At 37.1% G+C, this 21128-nt stretch overlaps 2 protein-coding genes across 3 annotated transcripts; one reads left to right on the plus strand and one right to left on the minus strand.

Annotated features, from left to right (window-relative positions):
* Positions 1-3075: 3075 nt before the first annotated feature.
* On the minus strand, positions 3076-9123 carry LOC117295763. Of its 2 annotated transcripts, none has more exons than XM_033778504.1 (4): positions 9032-9123; positions 7062-7154; positions 5771-5904; positions 3076-4108 (listed from the first exon to the last, which is right to left on the minus strand). In XM_033778504.1, exons 2-4 carry the CDS (start codon positions 7105-7107, stop codon positions 3869-3871), a joined length of 420 nt encoding a protein of 139 aa, XP_033634395.1. In that variant the 5' UTR covers positions 7108-7154; positions 9032-9123; the 3' UTR covers positions 3076-3868. The 2 variants fall into 2 exon arrangements, with proteins under 2 accessions (XP_033634395.1, XP_033634394.1); XM_033778503.1 differs by having other exon boundaries at positions 9021-9111.
* A 1106-nt stretch (positions 9124-10229) lies between these two features.
* Positions 10230-19687, plus strand: LOC117295861 (lysosomal acid glucosylceramidase-like). The gene is made up of 11 exons (XM_033778640.1): positions 10230-10431; positions 10956-11095; positions 11931-12125; positions 12603-12755; positions 13253-13386; positions 13879-14051; positions 14279-14513; positions 14945-15169; positions 15829-15992; positions 16609-16728; positions 17503-19687. Exons 2-11 carry the CDS (start codon positions 10993-10995, stop codon positions 17600-17602), a joined length of 1602 nt encoding a protein of 533 aa, XP_033634531.1. The 5' UTR covers positions 10230-10431; positions 10956-10992; the 3' UTR covers positions 17603-19687.
* The last annotated feature ends 1441 nt before the right edge of the window (positions 19688-21128 follow it).

Below are 21128 nucleotides of genomic sequence, written 5' to 3' on the forward strand. Positions count from 1 at the left end.
TTTAGTTTCGGTCTTCCATAAACCACAAGGCAATTTCATTCACAACTATTATTTTTAACATTTCTTTCCTCTATAATTAACCCCCAAAATGACGATAAATGTATGTTCTGTGAGTTACTAGTTTTAACAAAGGGTGTAAATGCCATAAGTTAAACCTTAGTTTCAAAACATTGATGACATTTACCACCACCTTTTGGCCCAATTTCATGGAGCTAATGCTTACACAGAAAGTATTGCTAAACAATTGTCTATTGAGCTGAAATGAGGACACCAATCACAAATTGTAGATGCTACTTGTTGTGCTTGGCTACTTTCCATAAAATTTGGCCAAGGATTTAATAGAATTTGAGGAGCCCTTTTCAGGTCTGAATTTTTTTTACCATTTACTAGTTTCACTATAATCTATGGACATAAAAAGTCAGATCTCTGACAACATTCTGAAATTTCTCATCACCATTTGTTCAAGTGTACATCTTTGCACGTCTGTCTATTGCCTATTAAATTGGTAAAATCTGGACTTTTAAAAGTGAAAAATAACAAATCAAGCTATAAATGTAATTTCAATGTTTTAGAAAGTTTTGTGTCCATTTACACCAGAGCTTAATAAAACTCTATGATTTACATGCAGAAAATGCATGTTTTTACCGTTGTCATCTTATCTTTTAGTAAATGGCACAAAAAGGAGTGGTAAAAATCATGGGCTTGAGAAATGCAAACAGAAACTAGAATTTTAACTGCCCAGAAGTGTCCCCTACCGACCGCGGTGGGGGCCCGGCACGGGGCCCCGACTCGGTGGAAAGACGGTGTTCTGGGTGCACGGCAAAGTGCAAAGTCGGGTGCACTCGTAGGAGAGGTGGCTCGTGGCTAGAAGAAATGGAGCACCCCTTGAACCCATAAAATGTACTGTACACAATTATGTAAAATTATTTTTTACAATAAAACAAAATTACAAACAATATTTATTTCTTTAAAAATGTTTATTGATCAGACACTGAAACACCAAAATACAAACTCTAATACAAACTCTAATACAAACTTGTGTGGAAGACAAAATACAATATAGGCCTAATTTGTGCATACATGTAAAATGTTTAAATCTAATAAAAGAAAAATTCTCTTTAAAAGTTAACAAGGATATATTCCAGTCATTTACTGAGAGTAGAAAAATATTGTTCAAATCGACTAATATTGTTAAGACTAGTTCTGAATAAAGAAATGATCATGGAAAGCACATAATAATAGTGAACGTAAAAAAAGGAGTTATTTTCAGATTGATACAAACAGAGTTGTGTCATACCATAAATAATTTCTCACAAGAAATGAAACTGTTACACAAGGTTCAGAGACCATAGAAATTAAAATGAACCTCCACCCAAAACAACTGGTGACCGTTTTTACTTTCACTAGAAAGAATGTAACAGCATAACAGTGGGAATGTGTTTCAATGATTGCTCAAAAAGGTAGGCTCTATACTTGATACGAAATTCTTAATTTTGATAAAAGACTGTTTGAAATGAACATTCAGAAAAGGTATACATCAAGTTTTAAAGTTTCAGGTTTAACAAAATCACAACAAATTCAAAAACTTTTTTTCAAACTTTGATTCTTCTTTAAGAAATTATCCAGTTGGTTCTACCATTCTGAAGTCAATTTTATTTATCAATGATTTACTTTAAATGTTACAAGAATACACACATCAGAAAGACCGTAACTTTTTCAGTTCTTAAAAAAAAAATAACATGGCTCGAGTATATACAACTTTTAAATCATTCTTACAAAATATAGAGTTTGTATGTAAAAAAAAGCTGCAGTATTGTTTAGTGCCAGTACAAAACATACTTGATTAAAAATAGTGTCAGTACAAATACTTGAGTTTGGTAGAGTTTTATTTGTTACAAAAACGCACCAGGAATACAAAACTCAGGTTCGCACACAATATGGACTATTTTTTCCTCTCTTTTTGGCGACTGCTTTACTTCTTTCACAAAAATCTGAAGGCTCAATGAGGTTTTGAATGACCCTGAAACCAGGAAAAATCCAGATACATCACATGCCTGAAACTGATCAATGAAACTGAATCGAGCCAGCCTCGTATGACAGAGCAATTTAAAAGAAACCTTCTGAACGATGCCAGTAACTCTCCAATACTTTTAGGACTTTCTATTGTCACTTAAGTGAAATTATATATAGTTCAAAATCAGGAAGAGATTTGGACATGCACAACCTTAAAAAACTCTTTTCACTTCATTCATAAAAAAATTGCTTTTACACTTAAAGTTCTAAAGATAGTGAAAAAATACTCCAATTAATAAATTTACTATTGATAATATACTTGGTCATAATACAAAAAAAAAATCATACCCCAAAAACAAACAATGAAAGATAAATACAAATATACACACTTATGATATATAGCTGATCGTTAAATTCAAAGCTCAAGGCACTAGTGTTATTATAACCATAGAGTCAATCACCATCATTATTTAAATTTTTATATCAAACAAGAAAAAAGTACTGGGAGAAACAAAATGTTGATAGAAACGAGGGGCCAATTTCATAAAGCAAGCAAAAAATGGTGCTGAGCAAAATTCCCGCTAATTAGGGAACCAGTTACAAACAGTACAAATCATATGGTATTTTGGCTGGTAACCTGAGTCTTTCTCAATGACAACACAACACAAATAAACACACTCATTGTAATGGCTATTCAGCCTTCGAGAAAGACTCAGCTGGGGTCGAAACAATAGGCTTTTAACTATTCGTTTTTGCATTTATACCATAGATACTTTTGGTTTGTAAGCAGTTTGCAACAGCTAATTCTATTTTCACATTATTGGTGTGTGCTTAACTTCATGAATTTAGGCCTCCTTGCTTGTTTAAGAACATTTTATGTAAACATTCTTGAGTCATTCAGAATGCAGGTACATTTATAGTCGGCTTAGGGTTTGTGGGTGTGGATATAAGGAGACTACATCAAGATGTGTGTCTTAATAGATGTTAAATTTGTATCGGGATAAAGAATATAAATTTTTGGTTTTTACCCATATACACCGATGTGTGTAGCACTGAATATTCAGTACTTTCCAGAGTCCTGTGAAAGTACTGAGTATACAGTGCTACACACATCGGTGTATATGGGTAAAAACCAAAACGTTAAGATATGTGTCCGTTTATGGGTCAAATGGTTTTGTGTGTCCAACAAAACTACAACATACATACTGTACATCTTCCTTCCTTTTGGGATGTTGGCAGTGGCAGTGCTTTCAAAAACTCACCAAGTGCATAAGTTTGTAAAAGTTTTTCTTAGACCTGAGCACCAGGCATAAAATAGGGATACTTGGCATTTGTGAGAACAAGTCACCAATGACAAAGAAGCAATAACAAGCTGATACATCAATCTTCAATTTCAGATGGCCTTGTTTTTTATTTTTAAGGTCATGTCTGGACTGGCAGCTACAGCTACGGCTATATTGCTGCGTTGTCATGTGAAGTACATGATACCTTAGCAACAGTCATAGCCGCACCCAACTTAATCGGATACGTCCTTAGTATTCTTTTGACATGAAAACTCCTACAAATCCTCAACGAGACCATAAACCTTCTAAAAAAAATCACTTGAATGTTGTTTGTCAATCCATATTGTTAATGGGTAAAAGAGCTTTTAGGGGAAGTGATCTTTTCCAAGTACAAGAAATTTGGCACATACAAGCTTCGATGTGTCTGGTTGTAATCAGACACTGGGTTTAGAATACATAGAAGTAGTACAAACATCAATGGTAAATTTGCATATTTTGGAAAGACTCTTTATTAAAAAAATGAAACCAACCCTTAAAAATGTCCTCTCAGATGTTTGTTAAGGAGCTGACATTTAAGCAACCCATTTGCCAAGAATGGCGGCCGCTATCAGCATTAGAAGGCTGACCTTAACGACGTTGGAGCCACTGGGCGAATCCATGTTACATTTTTCACCTGTGCAGCACCTGCGGCATAATCCGAACGCCTTGTTTCGGCAGTTCTCGGTTTCAACGCAAACTTCGTCGGAACATCCTCGACTGATGTACCAGATGCTGGAGTCATTCGACAGGCCTCCCGACTGGAAGGTCTCAGACTAGAAAATTGTGGATAGACAAAAACAGACGAAAATTAATTTTTGATGTGAAATTTTATCTTTGAAAAACACAGGCTATTTTAATTTTTCATGAAGATCTTACCTCATGAGAGTCTTTTGAAGTGGCACAATGTTAAACCCTTCAGAGACCATTTATCAATTTATATAAAAAGTTACATTATCAAATCCTATTTATTATCATATTTGCCAAAAGTTTTGAAAAGAGACATAAACATCAACTGTATAAACCTGACACTTTAAATACGTTGTAAAAAGGTGGCTTTAGGAACCACGCTAACAACAAAATATCCATTATAACCACAACTGAGAGATAAATAATGTTGGTTTAACCAATGTAAAGTGTTTTAACTAAAACAAGAAAGAACAAAATTATCACAAGTTTTACTTTTCAACCTTTTAAAGACTGAATTAAACAATGAAATAAAAAAAAGAAAACAGGGTCGAAAAATCTCCATTCTAAATCCTTTCTTTCTGACAATGATGCAAGGAGTAAATGAATAGCAGTGTCAAATTCTCATATTTAGGGTTTTAATTAAATGATCCTTTTGCAAGCATGTTATGGATACCCAAGAATACTCGACCTGTATAACAAAACGGCCCAGTCACACCCCACATACCCAAAACTCAATGGCCTTGGTGAGTATAAAGAGAATAGGCTATAGGGTATAAAACTCCTGCCACCACAGGGCACACACACAAAGAGGCAAGCTTTTATGATGGGCATTGATGCATAGCAAACAGTCTTTAGAAATCAGAGCCCTTCAACCATTTGTCAACCATGGTTTAACAATAGAGAGTTGGATTGTGTGATGCACTATAACTGTGTACACAGGCCTACCCCTGACTCATGAAAAAAAAACCCTGTTGACCTGTTTTATTGCTACCTGAACTTTTAGTGGCAGCCATTTTGATTATATTCATGATGCGTAGCTCTGCCAATGGTTCAGTTTCCACATTAAAAATAATGATGATCTTCTTTATAGTGAACGCTCCTCCATGGTTCATAGGTAAAACAATTAGTTCATAGGTAAAACAATTACAACATAATAATGTATGGTAATATAATAATATCAAAGTCTAATAGCGCACACATCTACCAAACAAGGTACTCAAGGCGCAGGGTTGGTTAAAATAGTCGCAGACAGTGTTCATGTTTTGTGTGATCTTATAGAGTGAACTGAAGTTGAGGTATGGTTCAAAGAACATTTTGTTGTTGTTAAAGAACAAAGTCATCTTCAGTTTTACTCTTCACAATTTTTAATCTGAACTAAACACTGAACATTAATTAAAACTCATTCAAAAACTAAGTATACAAACCAAAACTATTCAACTATTCACGATTTCACACAGAGTTAGGACTAGTCTATCTTGAGTTAGGATGAGTTGAGTTACCTAACTTTAGGTCTACGCATACATTTTGTATATCTCCTAGGACTAGTCCTAAGTTAGGACTAGTCCTAACTCTTTGTGAAATTGACCCCAGGACATGTATGGTGTTATTTTATAAGAAGCTTTTACTCGGGTTCAAATAGCTGGCAAAAAAAACCCTGTAGCCTTCAATGTCCCACAAAGCACAACTTTTTTGCCCTAAATGTATACAGAATACAAGTGTTATAATAATGATGTGAAGTTGATACTCACGTAGCATTGTGTCGCACAGCCAGTCACAGTATTTCCTCCTGTCACACCATCAGGATTTACCCAACAGTCCGAAGCGCGGGCGTTTGTTTCCTCTCTGCACTCATAGCAAGTAACCTGAGCTCTGCAAAGTGTGCCTAAAAATGCAAAGACAATGTACAATACATTTCATTTCAAAGATAGAAATTTGCAGCGGTCAATGAATACAACTTTTTTTCTTCCCCCAAATACACCAATGTGTGTAAGCACTGTGAACTCACTACTTTTCCGAGCTCTGTGAAAAAAAGTTAATTTATTAATTCTGGTTTGAAGCCAAGGACTCTCAGAAAAGCAGTTCAGTTTTAGATGCGGAGGAAAACCCAGGCTGGGACTGAAAATCCGATCCATAGAGTGCCCCCGATGGGATTTGAACCGGTGTCCCAGAGGTGGAAGGCGAGGAAAGAAGGCATATGAGATCAATCTTCTCATCGTGCTTATTTTACTAAAAACATCTTACATTTGGAACTTTGTTGAGAGCTTTTCTTGTTAAGATTCTGCCGTCGATTTCACAAAACTCTTCCTAACTTAAGACTAATCTTAGGACTTAGGACGAGTCCCAACCCTACACTGTAGCATGCAGACCTTAAGATTAATCCTAACTCGAGATAAGACGAGTCCTAACTCTTTGTGAAATCGACGGCTGGTCTTGTAAACTAAATTCTGGTTCAGTAAAAATGCTGAAAATACAAGCCAAATGGTCTTGCAGAATATTAACCCAAAATATGAAGCCATGTGTGGCATTGGCATTTCCATCAACAAGATAAGTACCCAGTGTCAAGGCTGATGTCAACCAATTCACTGCAACAGAATCCTCCAATGCATTTTGCTGCATTCAAGTGGAATTTCAAAATTGTAAACATTTTTGAAAAAGACTTCTCAAAATTGTGGGTGGGTGTAAAAAACAAATTAAAAAAATGGGGAAACATTTTAACAAGATTGGCTGTCTGAATTACAAAGCGGATTACAAAGAAAATAATATGATGGTTTTTATGTAAGGGTTAAATGGGTTGTGTCGTTCTGATAACAGAGAGTCTGTGGCCAGACATTGCATTCTGAACACTCACCCAATTAATGCACACACACGCAAGATAATAATGATGGCGCCCCTTAAAGCTGTTATTTGTAATGAGACGGTTAGCATGCGGGCATATAGTAACTGGGTAAGACTTCATGTTCCATGCACAGCCACAAGCAGACTATGAGTATGACGCCACAGCCCCTCTAAGAGTCATTTTGGTGAGCCAGGATTACATACCAATGCAGGCCAGAACAGCGAAGACAAGGTATACTGATGAATTCATCTTTTTCTTTGTAGTTTTACAGGCAAGACGGTTTCTGAGATGGATATCTATAGAACAATAAAGATCAAAATTAGGACTTAAATCACAACTGCAAAATATATGACGCAGCACTGGAATGCCCAAAATATACAAGCGATTAAAACAGACTGCCGTCAATTCGGGCAAGTTGCAAGTTTTAACACCTTGTAAAAGGAAGAATAAAAAACTTTGAAAGCATTTCATTGCATAAATGTTCATAAAGGCCAAGTAAAACAAAATTACCAGTTGATCATCCAGGTTTTTCAAAAAAAGGATGATGAGGGCCTATTGTTTTTTTTATTTTCTCCGCCAAGCATTTTAATTCAAACTGGGGACCAATTATTAAGTTTAAAGTCACCAGTTACTTTTAATGTAGGTACAGGTTCTTAAAAGATTAGTAAGTTTTGATGAGAAATACACAGAAAATTGGTCCTTTTGAAAAGAAAATTCAAATTATAAAATAAAATGAAAGGATGAGGGAGGGGCAACCAATATTGGTATTTTTTTTATTTGGCCCAATCCAGCTTCTTGACAGTACAATAAACATGTTTATAACCAGGAAAAAAAAACCTACAGTTCAAAGAAAAGTCAAGTCATCATATCAGTGATCACACCTGGCTTATCTTAGACAAATATTTACTTTCACAGCTGAAGCTGAAGGTTTGGCACTATCATTTCCCTTCACATTCAATAAAGAAAACAGTAAAATTGGGTCATAAACAAAGCCTATACTTCAGTCTAGAGCTTTTATTTAAGGGAGGACACAGTACCTTTGGTAAAAAATACTAATCCAAAATTATTGACCACAAAAACTTACTAAAAGTAAGATTGAGAAACACTGCAGCTTTTTGTTGATAATTTATTACATTTTGTGAATTAATTTTCTTCAAAGAAATGTGGTTTAATAAGAGAGAGAGGGGCTCAGAAATGTTTCAATCTGAGAAATATTTCTGCATGAAACATTATACATTATTTATAATCAGATTGTTTATGCATGGTTTATGGTTGTGGTTTTTCAAACGCTACCTACCATTTTTTTAAATGAAATGTTCACACTTTATCACAGGTCAATTTAATTTTATTACTGGATTACAAAAATCGAACGGTAAAAAACCAAAAAACAGAATATCCCTTTAAGAATAAAAAGTGAACAATAAATAACATTTTACTGAAAGGTGGGGTGCAACACTTTAGTGTTACTCACTCAGGACCGTGTTCACCGTTACTGTTTTCCTCCAAGGTTTTATATAATTCTTTCATGGTTTTACTGGCTTTTGTTTGTGAAGCATTTTAATCATATAGCCACAAGCTGGTGAAACAAAATTAGGTCAAAGTCACATGCAAATTGTGTTGACATCAAAAATATAAAGTTTTACTGTTTTTACAGATGTATTTTAAAATTGTTAGTGAAGCAAGAAAAACAGGTAAACTGTAAAAAATAAAAAAGGGGGGTCATCCAAAGTTTATAGGATAGCATGTCCAATCATAGCTCCAATGTTGTACAGAGACTAGACTGCTGGAGATAAGAAAAATGGATGAGTATTCTTGTAAACATTGACTTATATACTTTGAAATAGTTCACAGTGCTTGTTCCTGTACATTCTAATCAAACTTTATGGACAGGACGGCAATGATGACATACAGTTCATTGTAGGTCGATAACAAGTTTCAGTGCGCAGTGGGGATGTACACGGAACACACCACCCCCACTCTGCACACTTGTTTTTAACTTTTCATAACGCCTATTTTATCTCGTAAGATACACGGGCAGGAAAACCTCAGCAGTGATAAAATAATGTTTGGATTATCAAGGTTAACTTAATATAATATCAGTTAATAATAAATATTGAGATTGGTTCAAACAAGTCAAAATTAACATCCTTTTTAGACCTTACCTTCAACTTACTTTAGAGAGGTCAGCAGAACAAATCGCACACTCACCGCACCAAAACGGATAATGAACTACGACAACGAAATTCACTGGTAAATGCTTACAAAGTTCACCCTCACACGTATTTTACAATACGAGCTGCTGGTAACCACTCTCACTCATTCATAAACAAAAATTCTTCAGAGCAGAAGAATGCATGGAAAATTCCTCTTCGTGGTGTCATGAGGATGCCACATTACAATTTAGGGAGACAATTAATATAAGTTTGTTCGTTAAGTTTATATCAATAAATAAAAAGATAAAAACAAATAAATTAGAATAATTTTAAAATAAGGCATGTGTTTAATAACAAAAACGTTTGTAAATATGTAAAACAACCACAAAAATAGTTGTGTATAAACCGTAATTATTTATTAAACACCCCTATTATAAAATGGGTTTTACCGGTGGCGTTTTATGATGAATGTTGCGAACAATGGATGGGCCTGACCTGCGACCCGCCCCTCTCTTTACAAACTGCAAATTATTCGTATATGCATAGAGTAAGGACAGAGAATAACGAATTTGGACAAAAGAAGAATAATAGAAGATGAAAAGAAGCCCCTTAAGAAGAGATAAATAAATTCAAATTCTGACAATGCTTATCTACTTGCAGGGGGAAATATGTTTGAATAATTTCGGTAGATATTTTTTTTTCAACCAGCCCCAGTCAATTTCCCTATGCGTTCAGTCCCCTTTTCCCGTGTGTCATTTTGTAATTACTTGACAGCTTGATAATTTTAATTATTGAATTTTGCTTTTCGCTGCCAGCTGAGTGTGAAATGCCTATCAAGCAACTCGAAAACACAAGTATTACGATATCCTGTACCCTCCCAGAGATATTGTCATTGATAAAATTTACCAGAGTTGATCGATTTGTTTTACTCTTCTCATAGAGTAAGGAAACCTTACTCTATGCTCTTCTCTACAAAAAGAGATTTCTATAATTGCCTCTGTGGCGTTCAATACCTACTACACCCGCCCACTTGCGGTCGTATAGTCTTGTTAAAAGTCGGTAGTATTTGCAATTCTACCGTCATGATATATGATTGTTTCAAAATTGAATGACGTAAACGCAAACTGTCCGTACAAAACAATTACAAGCGACTCGGGTGCAAGACCAGCAAGGACAGTGGCGTGATACGTTGTTATTTTACATAAAACGTGATGTAAATAACAACCCCCCACACATGTGACTAAACTTCATGATCAAAAACGTCGACGAATTCTTCGAGCAGCAAGTGACATTCATTCACAAAGTGACCGCCCTGCGCCCGAAGAAGTAGAATAGTATTATTCATTTTGACAAGACGGAAGGAAAACTCATCCATATAATCTCTACGTACATGCTCTAGACTAGAGTCTAGTTTAGAAGAGTAAGTGTGGTAAAACTATATTTCTCACGAGAAGAATGATTTACGTTGATATGCTAAAACAATGATTATTTTGTAAATTACAATGTAATTGTAATTTGTAGGAATGTTGTACCATGGAGCAATAAACTAGATTGCTCCATGGTTGTACTAGAGTATTCAACATGCTCAAGTAGAAGTTTTTATAACGGTCGATTGCAGATGTCAATTTTTGTTTTAAATATTGTACTGCTAGTTTATATATGTTTTTTAGAGAGCCTTACCTGTTTTATATAGTGTAGTGTGTACCATTGGTATTATCAATATAATTTCTGTTTAGTTCACTTCCTTTAAAAACCAATAGTTGCAACCCCCACCCCCCCCCCCCCCCCCCCCCCCCGAGAACTATAGGATTTGTTTCGCTATCGTCTCCATGTTTGTTGAGACGATAGCCGAACGAACCTAGCTTTTAAAATTTGTGCAGTGTGCAATTTTTTATGACTGAAACTGGAATCAAAACCTAATATTAAGTCTTTCTTTTCTTGCAGAGTTTGCTACCACCTGGGTGTCTTTCACTATTTAACAATGGCTGGCAATTTCCCAAGAATAGTGTTGATGTCTTGGATGGTTCATCTCCTACTCTTAGTCCTCCAGGGATGTGATCAAGTTGAAGCTGTTTACAATCAAGGTAGATAGAAAACTCTCCCTAATCCTAAAAAATCCTCTTCAGGAAGTTTATTTTTGAAGAGGATTGAGAACTTTTGGCCCAAATAATAATATCAAAGTCTTATATAGCGCATGTATCTACCAAACAAGGTACTCAAGGTGCTGAGATATACAAACTCTCAGAAAGATAGGTTATTGCAGTAATGAATTCTGAGACCCAATTATTTAGCACCTTATAAGGGTTTACAAGGTTCTACGGTGCATACAGCAGCCACAGCCAGGAACAGCAGGGCGAGCTCCTTCTCTTTTCGATAAGTGCACTGGGTTCTTTTACATGCGTTACACAACACATGAGATCAACGGCTTTACGTCACATTCAAAGGACGAAGCAGTGGTTAAGTGTCTTTTGTACAAACATTTGTTTACCATTGCATGATTAATCAATCAATGTGCATTTTTACGTTGACATATTTCAACGGTCATTGCTCATGGCGCCGTTCAGTGAACAGGTGAGATTTGAGTTTGACTTCCTAAAAGTCGGTATTGTAGGTGATTGGCCGATGTTGTAAGGAAAAATGTTCCATTTCCTTGGGGCCGCAACAGAAAAAGGTTGGGTTAGAAAAGAACGGATGGATAAAAATGTTTTGAAGCATTTTTAAAATTAGGCACATTAATGTTTCTTGTCATGAAATCTCTAATACTGAATTAGTCAGCAGGACCACTAAAAGAGAATTGTTTAACTGGCAATTTCGCCAGCGGACCACTGCAACGCTGATTAATGTCGTGATTAAACAATACATTCGGTAATCAGTTGAAAGATTTTAAACACAAAATGCTATACTTCTTTCCTGCTCCAGATGAAGTCGAATGCAAAAGAAAAACTATCAAATACGCAACCTCCTTTGTTTGTGAGTGTTCAGCCACATACTGCGATACAGTACAGTCAGTTGATAACATCAAAGCCGGCACGTTTGCCATGATCACCAGCAGTCAGGCAGACCATCGATTTTCTAAGAGCCAACATTTAATGGCAAAGAAATCTAATCTTACAGGTAAAAATGTGTTTATCTTGACATCACAAGGTTATTATTGTTTACTGTGATTTTTGATAAGGTGCTGCAAAGAGTTGATAGTACTCTGTGTCATTTAAGGCAGATTTTCGCGCTTTCTAAATACTGTTTATTATTCTTACTATTTACTCTGTCTCCGGTGACTGTAAAGATAAAAACAATAAAAAGCATGTATTTATTATGCACTTTTTAGAACTGAGAAGTCTCTCTAGTTCTCCCCAAAAATCTACTCCACTGTAGTAGAATACATAGCAAGACAAGTTCCCAAAAGAACATAATCAACAACAACAACATTTATTTCAATACAAACATATGTAAACAATTTGATTTTACCAAACTGAACATTTGAACATAATCTACCAAGCAAGTAGTATACACTTGGTGTTACCATAAACCAAATATTTATTAGTATTATCGTTATTGTGGAGGGTAAACATGTCACTTATGATTTCCTTACAGACATGTCTCAACTTTTGAAGATAAATTCCTCGGTGGAGTACCAGACGATTCTTGGCTTTGGAGGAGCATTCACGGACTCGGCGACTATCAATATTATGAACCTCTCTAGTAAAGCACAGGACAACCTGCTCAAATCTTACTACTCTACAGATGGTAAGTCTACGTGGACTTTTCATGTTGCCAGGGTTTGCCCTTAACAGGCCTGTATGCTTTGTTTGGAAAGGGCAAGGGCACCGAGGCATTTTCTACTTAGTAAAGGGCATCTACATGTATGAGGAAATTGTATATTTCCACTGGAGCATTATAGGATATATATATTTTAGCTTATAGGATCGTAATTAACTGTACTGCCGCGGAGTCAGTTCTGAAATTGGTCTCAACGTTTCGACTAGCTTGCTCTAGTCATCGTCAGGAGACTGAGTAGTAGTCCAGTCTAATTTCTATACCATCCGCCCTGGTAATAGTTAAATAAGCAGGACAGTTCTTTTCAGAACTGAGAAGTCTCCCGAACCTCCGATTATCTACTCCACGGCAGTAGAATAAAGCAAGACAGTTCCCTAAGAACAACTCTACCTGGCAAGTAGAAACACACATGGTGTTACCGCAAACCAAATATACATAGTTATGTAATTCTTGAATTTATTCTGCAGGCATTGAGTATACAATTGGTCGGATACCCATGGCAAGTTGTGACTTCTCGCTCAAGGAGTACTCCTACGACGATGTGTCAAATGACTTTGATCTTGAACATTTCTCTCTAGTAACTGAAGATATCAAATTCAAGGTATAAAATAAGTAGCATTTTTGTCACGAACTTCCTTCAAGTAAAGCGATGTAAGGACATTCCCTCTCTGTCAAAACACTGATATGTGTGATGTGTGTTTGAGTAAGTCCTCGGTGCACAGGCAGAAGCCTTCACCCTCACTTGTTTGAGAACAATTTGAGAACAAAGAGAAGTTTTTGGAGTGCCAAGTTGACAAACGTGGGTTTTTTAACGCTACATACGAAGTATGGACGTGATCACAAAAGAAGTCAACATAATGTATGAACTGGAAACTCTATGTGGACTTACACATGTCCACACAGTGTTTACAGTGTTTTTCATTGTGTTGGAGGAAGGATGTCCTCATCACAGTGACTGCAACATAAGTATGTTTATATAGAGCAATAGAAACTGGAAAACACAACGACCAAAGTCTTTTGTTCTTGGTCACTTCCTACTTTTTTTCAGCAATAGCAAAGCTTCATGTTTGTATTTTTGGTTTTGCTCTTTTAGATTCCAATCATCCAGAGATCTCTGGCAATGTCCAAGAAGGTAGTGAAGTTATTTGCCTCACCGTGGTCGGCTCCGGCGTGGATGAAAACAAGCAATGAAATGAGCGGCAGAGGTCAGCTGCTCGGTCAAGCTGGTGACAAATATCATCAGACGTGGGCCAACTACTTCGTCAAGTAAAAATAAACCCATTTTTTTATTTACACTCAAGTTGCGATTTCTAAATTTATTTTGGTAAACGGTGACACTCGGGGCATAAAAACATGCTTAGCACAGAAACGTATTGCTAGTCAGAAACAGGTTACAAACCAAAAGTTTACATTGCTTTGACAGGTGCCTTATCAGTTTTTGCCTGATCAGTTTTTGTGATTGGTCTTCTCGTGTGATTTCTCTTTACTTTTAGATTTCTCGATGCCTACAAGTTGAATAACCTGACAATGTGGGGGCTGACCATAGAGAACGAACCCTCGGCCGGTGCAACCGACAATGCATGGCAGGCTATGTATCTCAGTGCTGAGATGGAACGAGACTTTATCAAGAAGGATCTTGGCCCTGCGTTGCATCAAGCAGGTTATGCTGATGTTAAATTGATGGTACTGGACGATCAGAGGCTGTTTCTGCCGAGTTACGTTCAGACGGTAAAATTTTTTTTTTTTGCAATTTCTCTCCAAGGCTATAAGTCACTCTTGGTATGGGGCTACAAGAAGACAAGTTATTAAATGTGAAAAAAAAATTAGGGGAGCTGAAGGTAGGATTCGATATTCCTCTTAAAACTGTCTAGATTGTAGGATGGAGGGAAACATGCACCAGGCAAGGAGTTCCAAAGAGATGCATTTTGTGAAATAAAGCTGTCGGAATGGCTCCTTGTTCTTCGTCTCACCGTTTATGAGTGCATGAAGCAAAAAGCCTGGTTTCACTCTTGAACATCCTGAAAAGACACTGGAGTCTAGTTTGATTTTGATTTTGTATTCTTAAAGATAAATCTTTGTACTTTGTGAAATCGACCCCAGAGCTTATCTGGAGCGGTCTATTCTGACTGACTTGATTATTTTTATCTTGTATCTCTTAGATTTTATCCGATGCCGAGGCAGCGAAATACATCTCCGGGACCGGAGTTCACTGGTATGCAGATTTCTTCTTTGACTCTCCGTCCGTCATGACCGACACTCATAACTTGTTTCCGGACAAATTTATACTTTCAACCGAGGCTTGCAACGGTTACCTTCCAGACTCGCCTGCCGTGGTCCTCGGGAGCTGGGAGCGTGGGGAAGAGTACAGCCACGATATCATGCAGGTAAGTGACAATGGCAATGGCAATGACAACATCATCAATACCAATGACAACTACAATGACAACGACAATGAATTTTATGTCCCTATTATACAGCCCACCGAGTCAAAGAGAACCTTGTGGTCAAGTGCCTAGATGGGTGGTTGAAACGTGAAATACAAGGAATTTGTTTTTCTTCTTGTCAGGATTTAAGTAACTGGGTAACAGGCTGGACAGATTGGAACCTTGCCCTGAATCTTCAAGGAGGTCCTAACTGGGCTAAGTCAAAAGAGAACCTTGTGGTTAAGTGCCTAGATGGGTGGTTGAAACGTGAAATACAAGGAATTTGTTTTTCTTCTTGTCAGGATTTAAGTAACTGGGTAACGGGCTGGACAGATTGGAACCTTGCCCTGAATCTTCAAGGAGGTCCTAACTGGGCTAAGTCAAAAGAGAACCTTGTGGTTAAGTGCCTAGATGGGTGGTTGAAACGTGAAATACAAGGAATTTGTTTTTCTTCTTGTCAGGATTTAAGTAACTGGGTAACGGGCTGGACAGATTGGAACCTTGCCCTGAATCTTCAAGGAGGTCCTAACTGGGCTAAGTCAAAAGAGAACCTTGTGGTTAAGTGCCTAGATGGGTGGTTGAAACGTGAAATACAAGGAATTTGTTTTTCTTCTTGTCAGGATTTAAGTAACTGGGTAACGGGCTGGACAGATTGGAACCTTGCCCTGAATCTTCAAGGAGGTCCTAACTGGGCTAAGAACGAGGTTGACAGCCCCATTATCATTGATGCAGAGAAAGACGTCTTCTACAAACAACCGATGTTTTATCATCTTGGTCATTTTAGGTGAGTATAACTGCATGCCCCTAAACAAAAATATTCCACAATCACACTGGTGAATGATTTGTGATGCAACTGCTACCAAACATGATAAGTTGGCCAGTCTTTGCCTCACACGTGGAATGTCGTGGCCGATTGTTAGATTTCACCACACCCAAGTTCCGGTGTTGTCAGCAGAAGAGTGTGGGTTCGAATCCTGGTCATGAAACTTGTGCCCCTGAGCAAGGCACTTAACCATAATTGCTACAGAAAAACATGGAAAGATAGTGCATTCTGCTCTACCAGCCAGGCTCCTAGTGGATGATACCCATGCCTACATCATTACGGACCGTGAAGGGGGCAGTATCACATAAAAAAATTGTTTTCCTAAAACAAGAACAGAAACATAGCGTCGCCTCAAATGGGCACAACATTGCAACACACAGAAATTGACTCCCCAAAAAGGCGCAACCAAGATGGCTGTGATGATGACGCCATGTGATAAATTTGGTCAATAGTGTCGTGCAGTATTTACAGGTAGCTACGAAGGGTCAAGAGTTGTTCAATGTAAGACAAAAACCAAAACATCATTCTCACCAACTTCTTTCCTTCCCTGATGTACTGTTTTTTTTCTCTCTTGCAGTAAATTCATTCCACCGGGCTCTAAACGTATTCAGATGACAGCCACAGGGATGGACTCCCTTGAGAAACTTGCCTTCAAACTTCCAGACGGAAAAACCATTGCAGTGGTCGTTTTGAACAGGTAAGACTTATCTACTAGGGAGGGCTTGAATTTTACACTGGACCACCGGCCTGAGGCCAGTGATGTCGGTGTTGGGCCAGTAAACCTAGGACAGGACAAGTCAGGTGGTCTTGGTTTTTTCAATTCAACATCTTTGTCTCAAAAGAATGATGTTAAAATGTTGAGTTCGAGGCTCACAAATATCTTTCAATCCCAAATAAAACAGTTTAGATGACAAAACCTTGTTCTTATTTTGATTCTAGTCGTTTCTCATTTTGATTCTGGTCTTATAAATAAAATCCTGGTCCAGTAAAGATTCTGAGCTACAAGTCCTGTGGTCTTGTGGGTTTAAAGCCAGTGGACACTATTGGTAATTGTCAAAGACCAGTCTTCTCACTTGGCTGATCTCAACATATGCATAAAATAACAAACCTCTGGAAATTTGAGCTCAATTGGTCGTCATAGTTGCGAGATAACCATGAAAGAAAAAACGCCCTTGTCACAAGAAGTTGTGTGCTTTCCGATGCTTGATTTCGAGACCTCAAATTCAAAACTTGAGGTCTGGAAATCAAATTCGTGGAAAATTAGTTCTTTCTCGAAAACTACGTCACTTCAGAGGGAGCCGTTTCTCAGAATGTTTTATACTATCAACCTCTCCCCATTACTCGTTACCAAGTAAGGTTTTATGCTGATAATTATTTTGAGTAATTACCAATAGTGTCCACTGCCTTTAAGCCATGTACTCACTGGGTCTTTTCTATAGAATGTTTACTGATCAAATGATTTTTCTTTCAGGTTGGACGAGACCAAGCCACTCAGCATCTATAACCCAGCTAGTGGATACATCAATGCTTTGGTCGCCGGCCGCTCTATCAACACTTATTTATTCTCATAAAGGATAGTGATCAGAATCCTCGACTGTGCTTCAAATCAGACATACGTCTTTAAAGTGACACTCTATGCAGACTAAATACTTTAAACAGTTTAAATGGACAGTTTTAGAAGTGGTGAATGCGTCAGAGTTTAAAGTGACTGTCTGCAGACTGAACACTGCAAAACCTAAAATGACGCTCCCTGTTTTGAAAACTGAGCACGTTATTACTTTAAAGGAACTTTGTTATGAGTGGTTGTAAGGAAGACTGCATCAGAGTTTAAAGTGAATGCGTCTAAAGTTTTAAGTGACACTCTTTATTTTGAAAACTGAATGCACAAATTTGAAGTGAGGCTAAGAGGTGGATTGTAAAAAGAAACGATTGAAAGTTTAAAAATAATTCTTTATCAGATGGGATTTATAAAATCCAGAAAGCTGAACACTCCAGTGATTTGAAGGCAAAACCTTTTAGACAGTTTGTGCTGTGATACGGTCCATGGTGTTTGTACACCCGATGCAAAGCGCAGAGAGCCATTTGCCGCTGAGGGTGTACACAATTCTCTGGACCCCATCAGACATTGTTTTGCAATTGTTTTTGTTATACTACGATAGTAGATTGGAGCTGATTTTGGCCCAATACCATGGTGCTGCTTAACGCCGAATTCTGCGTTTGGGATCACTATTCTTTGCTCACAGGGCAAGTGCTGATTTTCTCCACTAGTAGTGTAAGCGCAGAATGCCTAGTTCTGGACCAATCAAATTCACCATTCTTCGCTTACAGGGCAAACGTTGATTTTTTGCACTAGCTGTGTAAGCACAGAATGCCTAGTTCTCGACCAATAAAATTCACAATCTATTACCGTGGTATAAAAAGATTTCTGCATATTTTTGCTGATGATGACCACCGGAGAGAATCTGCTCTAATAAGATTGAAACTTCGTTCTTGAAGGGGCACAGCAATATACTCTGGTAATGGGGCACTTTCTAAGAGGAAAATGTAAATTTGTATTGGAACTTTGCAAAAGCATAGGGCACCACGGCAATTGCCGTGGGTGCAGTGGGTAATTTGGAGGACAGGATTTTATAAACGTACTATATCAGTATTAATAATATCAAGGCCAACAATTGCAACTGTTGCATTTGTAAATACATTGTAGAGATGTTATCTAGTCTTTTGAAGTAAGCCTTCATTCAAATCTTGAGTCAAGTCATTACAGGATTGGTAACGATTAAAACAAATTGTTTAACGTTAGTCTGATAGGTTACTGATTATGAAGCTCAAATAAGATTATCTATTGTGCTGCAGTTTTTAAAGCATTGCTTTTATGCTCCTCATGCAGTTGGAAAAATGAAAGAAAAAATCCAACAAAAATTCAAGTAATTTGTTTGTTACATTGCCTGCTTGGAAAGCAATATTTTGTAAACTCAAAATAGCAGTACATTCTATGTGTTGGATACTTTTATAGCAATATTTATAACATCATTGTTGATTTATTTTTTAAGAGAACGTGATACTTCATATGGTGACCACAAAAGACCATCTCTTGGCAACTGTCTCTTTAGTCTGAGGAATTCAAATGTAAGCAGTAACTTGTGACTGAGCAAGTCATTGTACAAGACTTTATTCAAATCTAACGCACAAAATTAATGGGTTATTTATTGGCAGCTCAGTTACGGCTATGACTGTTGCTAAGGATGTACTATACCAGTCATTCTAGCCGTAGCCGTACCTTAAGCAGGGAGGATAATGGCTACTAAGGCCAAGATATCTGCCATGGCTACAGAGGATTCTGTTACAGACGATGGGATTTTTAAATAGGTACATCCTTTAGACTGTGTAGGAATCTGTGAATCATGTACATATAATATCAAGTAACCAAAGTTACCTACATAAAATGTGTATTTTCAATGTAAATATGGCGTTGTAGTATTGTACATTGATGATTGCACAAAATGAAATTAAGATTGAAATTGTGTGCGGCCTTTTATTATCTTAAAACTTATAAAACCTCATACAGTATGAAAATGTCACTGAAATTATTATGATAAATGTTTGATATTTTGTAATTTTATCAGGACTGATTATTAAAATGAGTTTTCCAGCTTAAAGGCATCATAAGTCTGCTTTTATTAAGTCTGAGTCGGAGCCCAACAATATGAACATGAGTTACTATCATGTTATTACCATAACCAGTCTTATTGGCTGTATTGACCCAATTCAACTGACGTCATCATCAGAAAATCTTGGAACCGCCATACTGGTGGGCAATTCGGGCTGTGCGTTATTCAGTAAAGTGCGCATTTTAGGCGACGTTTATACGTAAACCTTTTGTCCACCAAAATGGTGAGCGTGGCACAGTCGCTGCATGTGGCACAGATGCTGCATGTGACGTGCGTGCAAGATGCCTCCCCTGCTCCAGAGTAGAGGTAGGAAATATAACCCAGGGGTATTCATAAAGCGTGCAGTCAGAACCCTTAGGAGGTACTTTGAAATGAAGGCATTTGTATCTTCCGGTAGCCTCTGGAGTTATAGACTCCGAGAAGCTTTTGGGGAACAACGATTCTCAGCACTAGAGAAGTAGATCAAATAGCACAACTAATTTTAATTTGGCGAAACACCCAATATTTCATGTCTACCAGGCAATCTTAACAAAGTCTGAACTCAGATAAAAGTCTGAAAATTATCACTTGAGCAGCAAGTCACCAGTATCAGGTATTATACAACAGGTGACAAATGAATTTAAAATCACCACAACAACTTTTGTTCTTCAAATTGTTATATTTAATTTTTTTTATTTTCCTAACAAATGCATAACAACCATTTTTCTGAGTTAATTGAACACTTTAAAAGAGAATTAATACCAATCATCAAAATAATCAAACTAGACCCAAAATATTATTTTTTACTGACAACAAATTCTACTGTACATCGTTAGGATACACTTGACCCTAATAAACAAATGAAAGGTGAAAGGCCTTTTCCAAACATCGGTTTACGCTACATCAGCTCCATTTGATGTTGGAACAACGTACCAATGCACTGCTCCAATACTGATGATAGAGCCCAAACCTGAGAATGAAACCCATGTTTGGGAAATACCAAAAGTAATGCTAAAACATCAATAACGAAACGTCCACAATTTGTCACAAGATCTATGCGTGCCCTTTCTAAGGTTTTTGTGCGTTTGGGTAATATTACTGTGATATAATATAGACAAAACCACAATATGTAATTGCAGCAGTTACATAATCATGGAGGTATTCAGCTATTTGACCTCCAATGGACAGTACAAGATTAAACAAGATTATTATTTTCAAAATACTAATTGTGCGTTAGCCGAGGTTATAACACCCCTTTTGACAGAATTCAAGTGGACCACCAGTTGGAACACTACATGACACTTTTAGTTGGTAATCTATTTTTTTCTGAGCTTAGCAAGTTTATAATGCCTGTGCTTTACGAAATTGGGCAATGCTATGTACTGCTATGTGCATATCCTGTTGACCAGACGAGTAAACAATTAGGAGTGTTGAACTATTGTGACATCTA

Source organism: Asterias rubens, chromosome 10 (genome assembly GCF_902459465.1).
Source record: "Asterias rubens chromosome 10, eAstRub1.3, whole genome shotgun sequence".
Lineage (NCBI taxonomy): Eukaryota > Metazoa > Echinodermata > Asteroidea > Forcipulatida > Asteriidae > Asterias > Asterias rubens.

Excerpts from the sequence above, each read along its gene's own strand:
- LOC117295861 (XM_033778640.1), top strand. The coding sequence starts at position 10,993 with ATGGCTGGCAATTTCCCAAGAATAGTGTTGATGTCTTGGATGGTTCAT. Across the intron at positions 11,096-11,930 it reads TGAAGCTGTTTACAATCAAG|ATGAAGTCGAATGCAAAAGA; the intron begins GTAGATAGAAAA and ends TTCCTGCTCCAG. Across the intron at positions 16,729-17,502 it reads GCAGTGGTCGTTTTGAACAG|GTTGGACGAGACCAAGCCAC; the intron begins GTAAGACTTATC and ends TTTTTCTTTCAG.
- LOC117295763 (XM_033778504.1), bottom strand. The coding sequence starts at position 7,107 with ATGAATTCATCAGTATACCTTGTCTTCGCTGTTCTGGCCTGCATTG. Across the intron at positions 5,905-7,061 it reads CGCTGTTCTGGCCTGCATTG|GCACACTTTGCAGAGCTCAG; the intron begins GTATGTAATCCT and ends TTGCATTTTTAG. Across the intron at positions 4,109-5,770 it reads GCTGTGCGACACAATGCTAC|TCTGAGACCTTCCAGTCGGG; the intron begins GTGAGTATCAAC and ends ACAATTTTCTAG.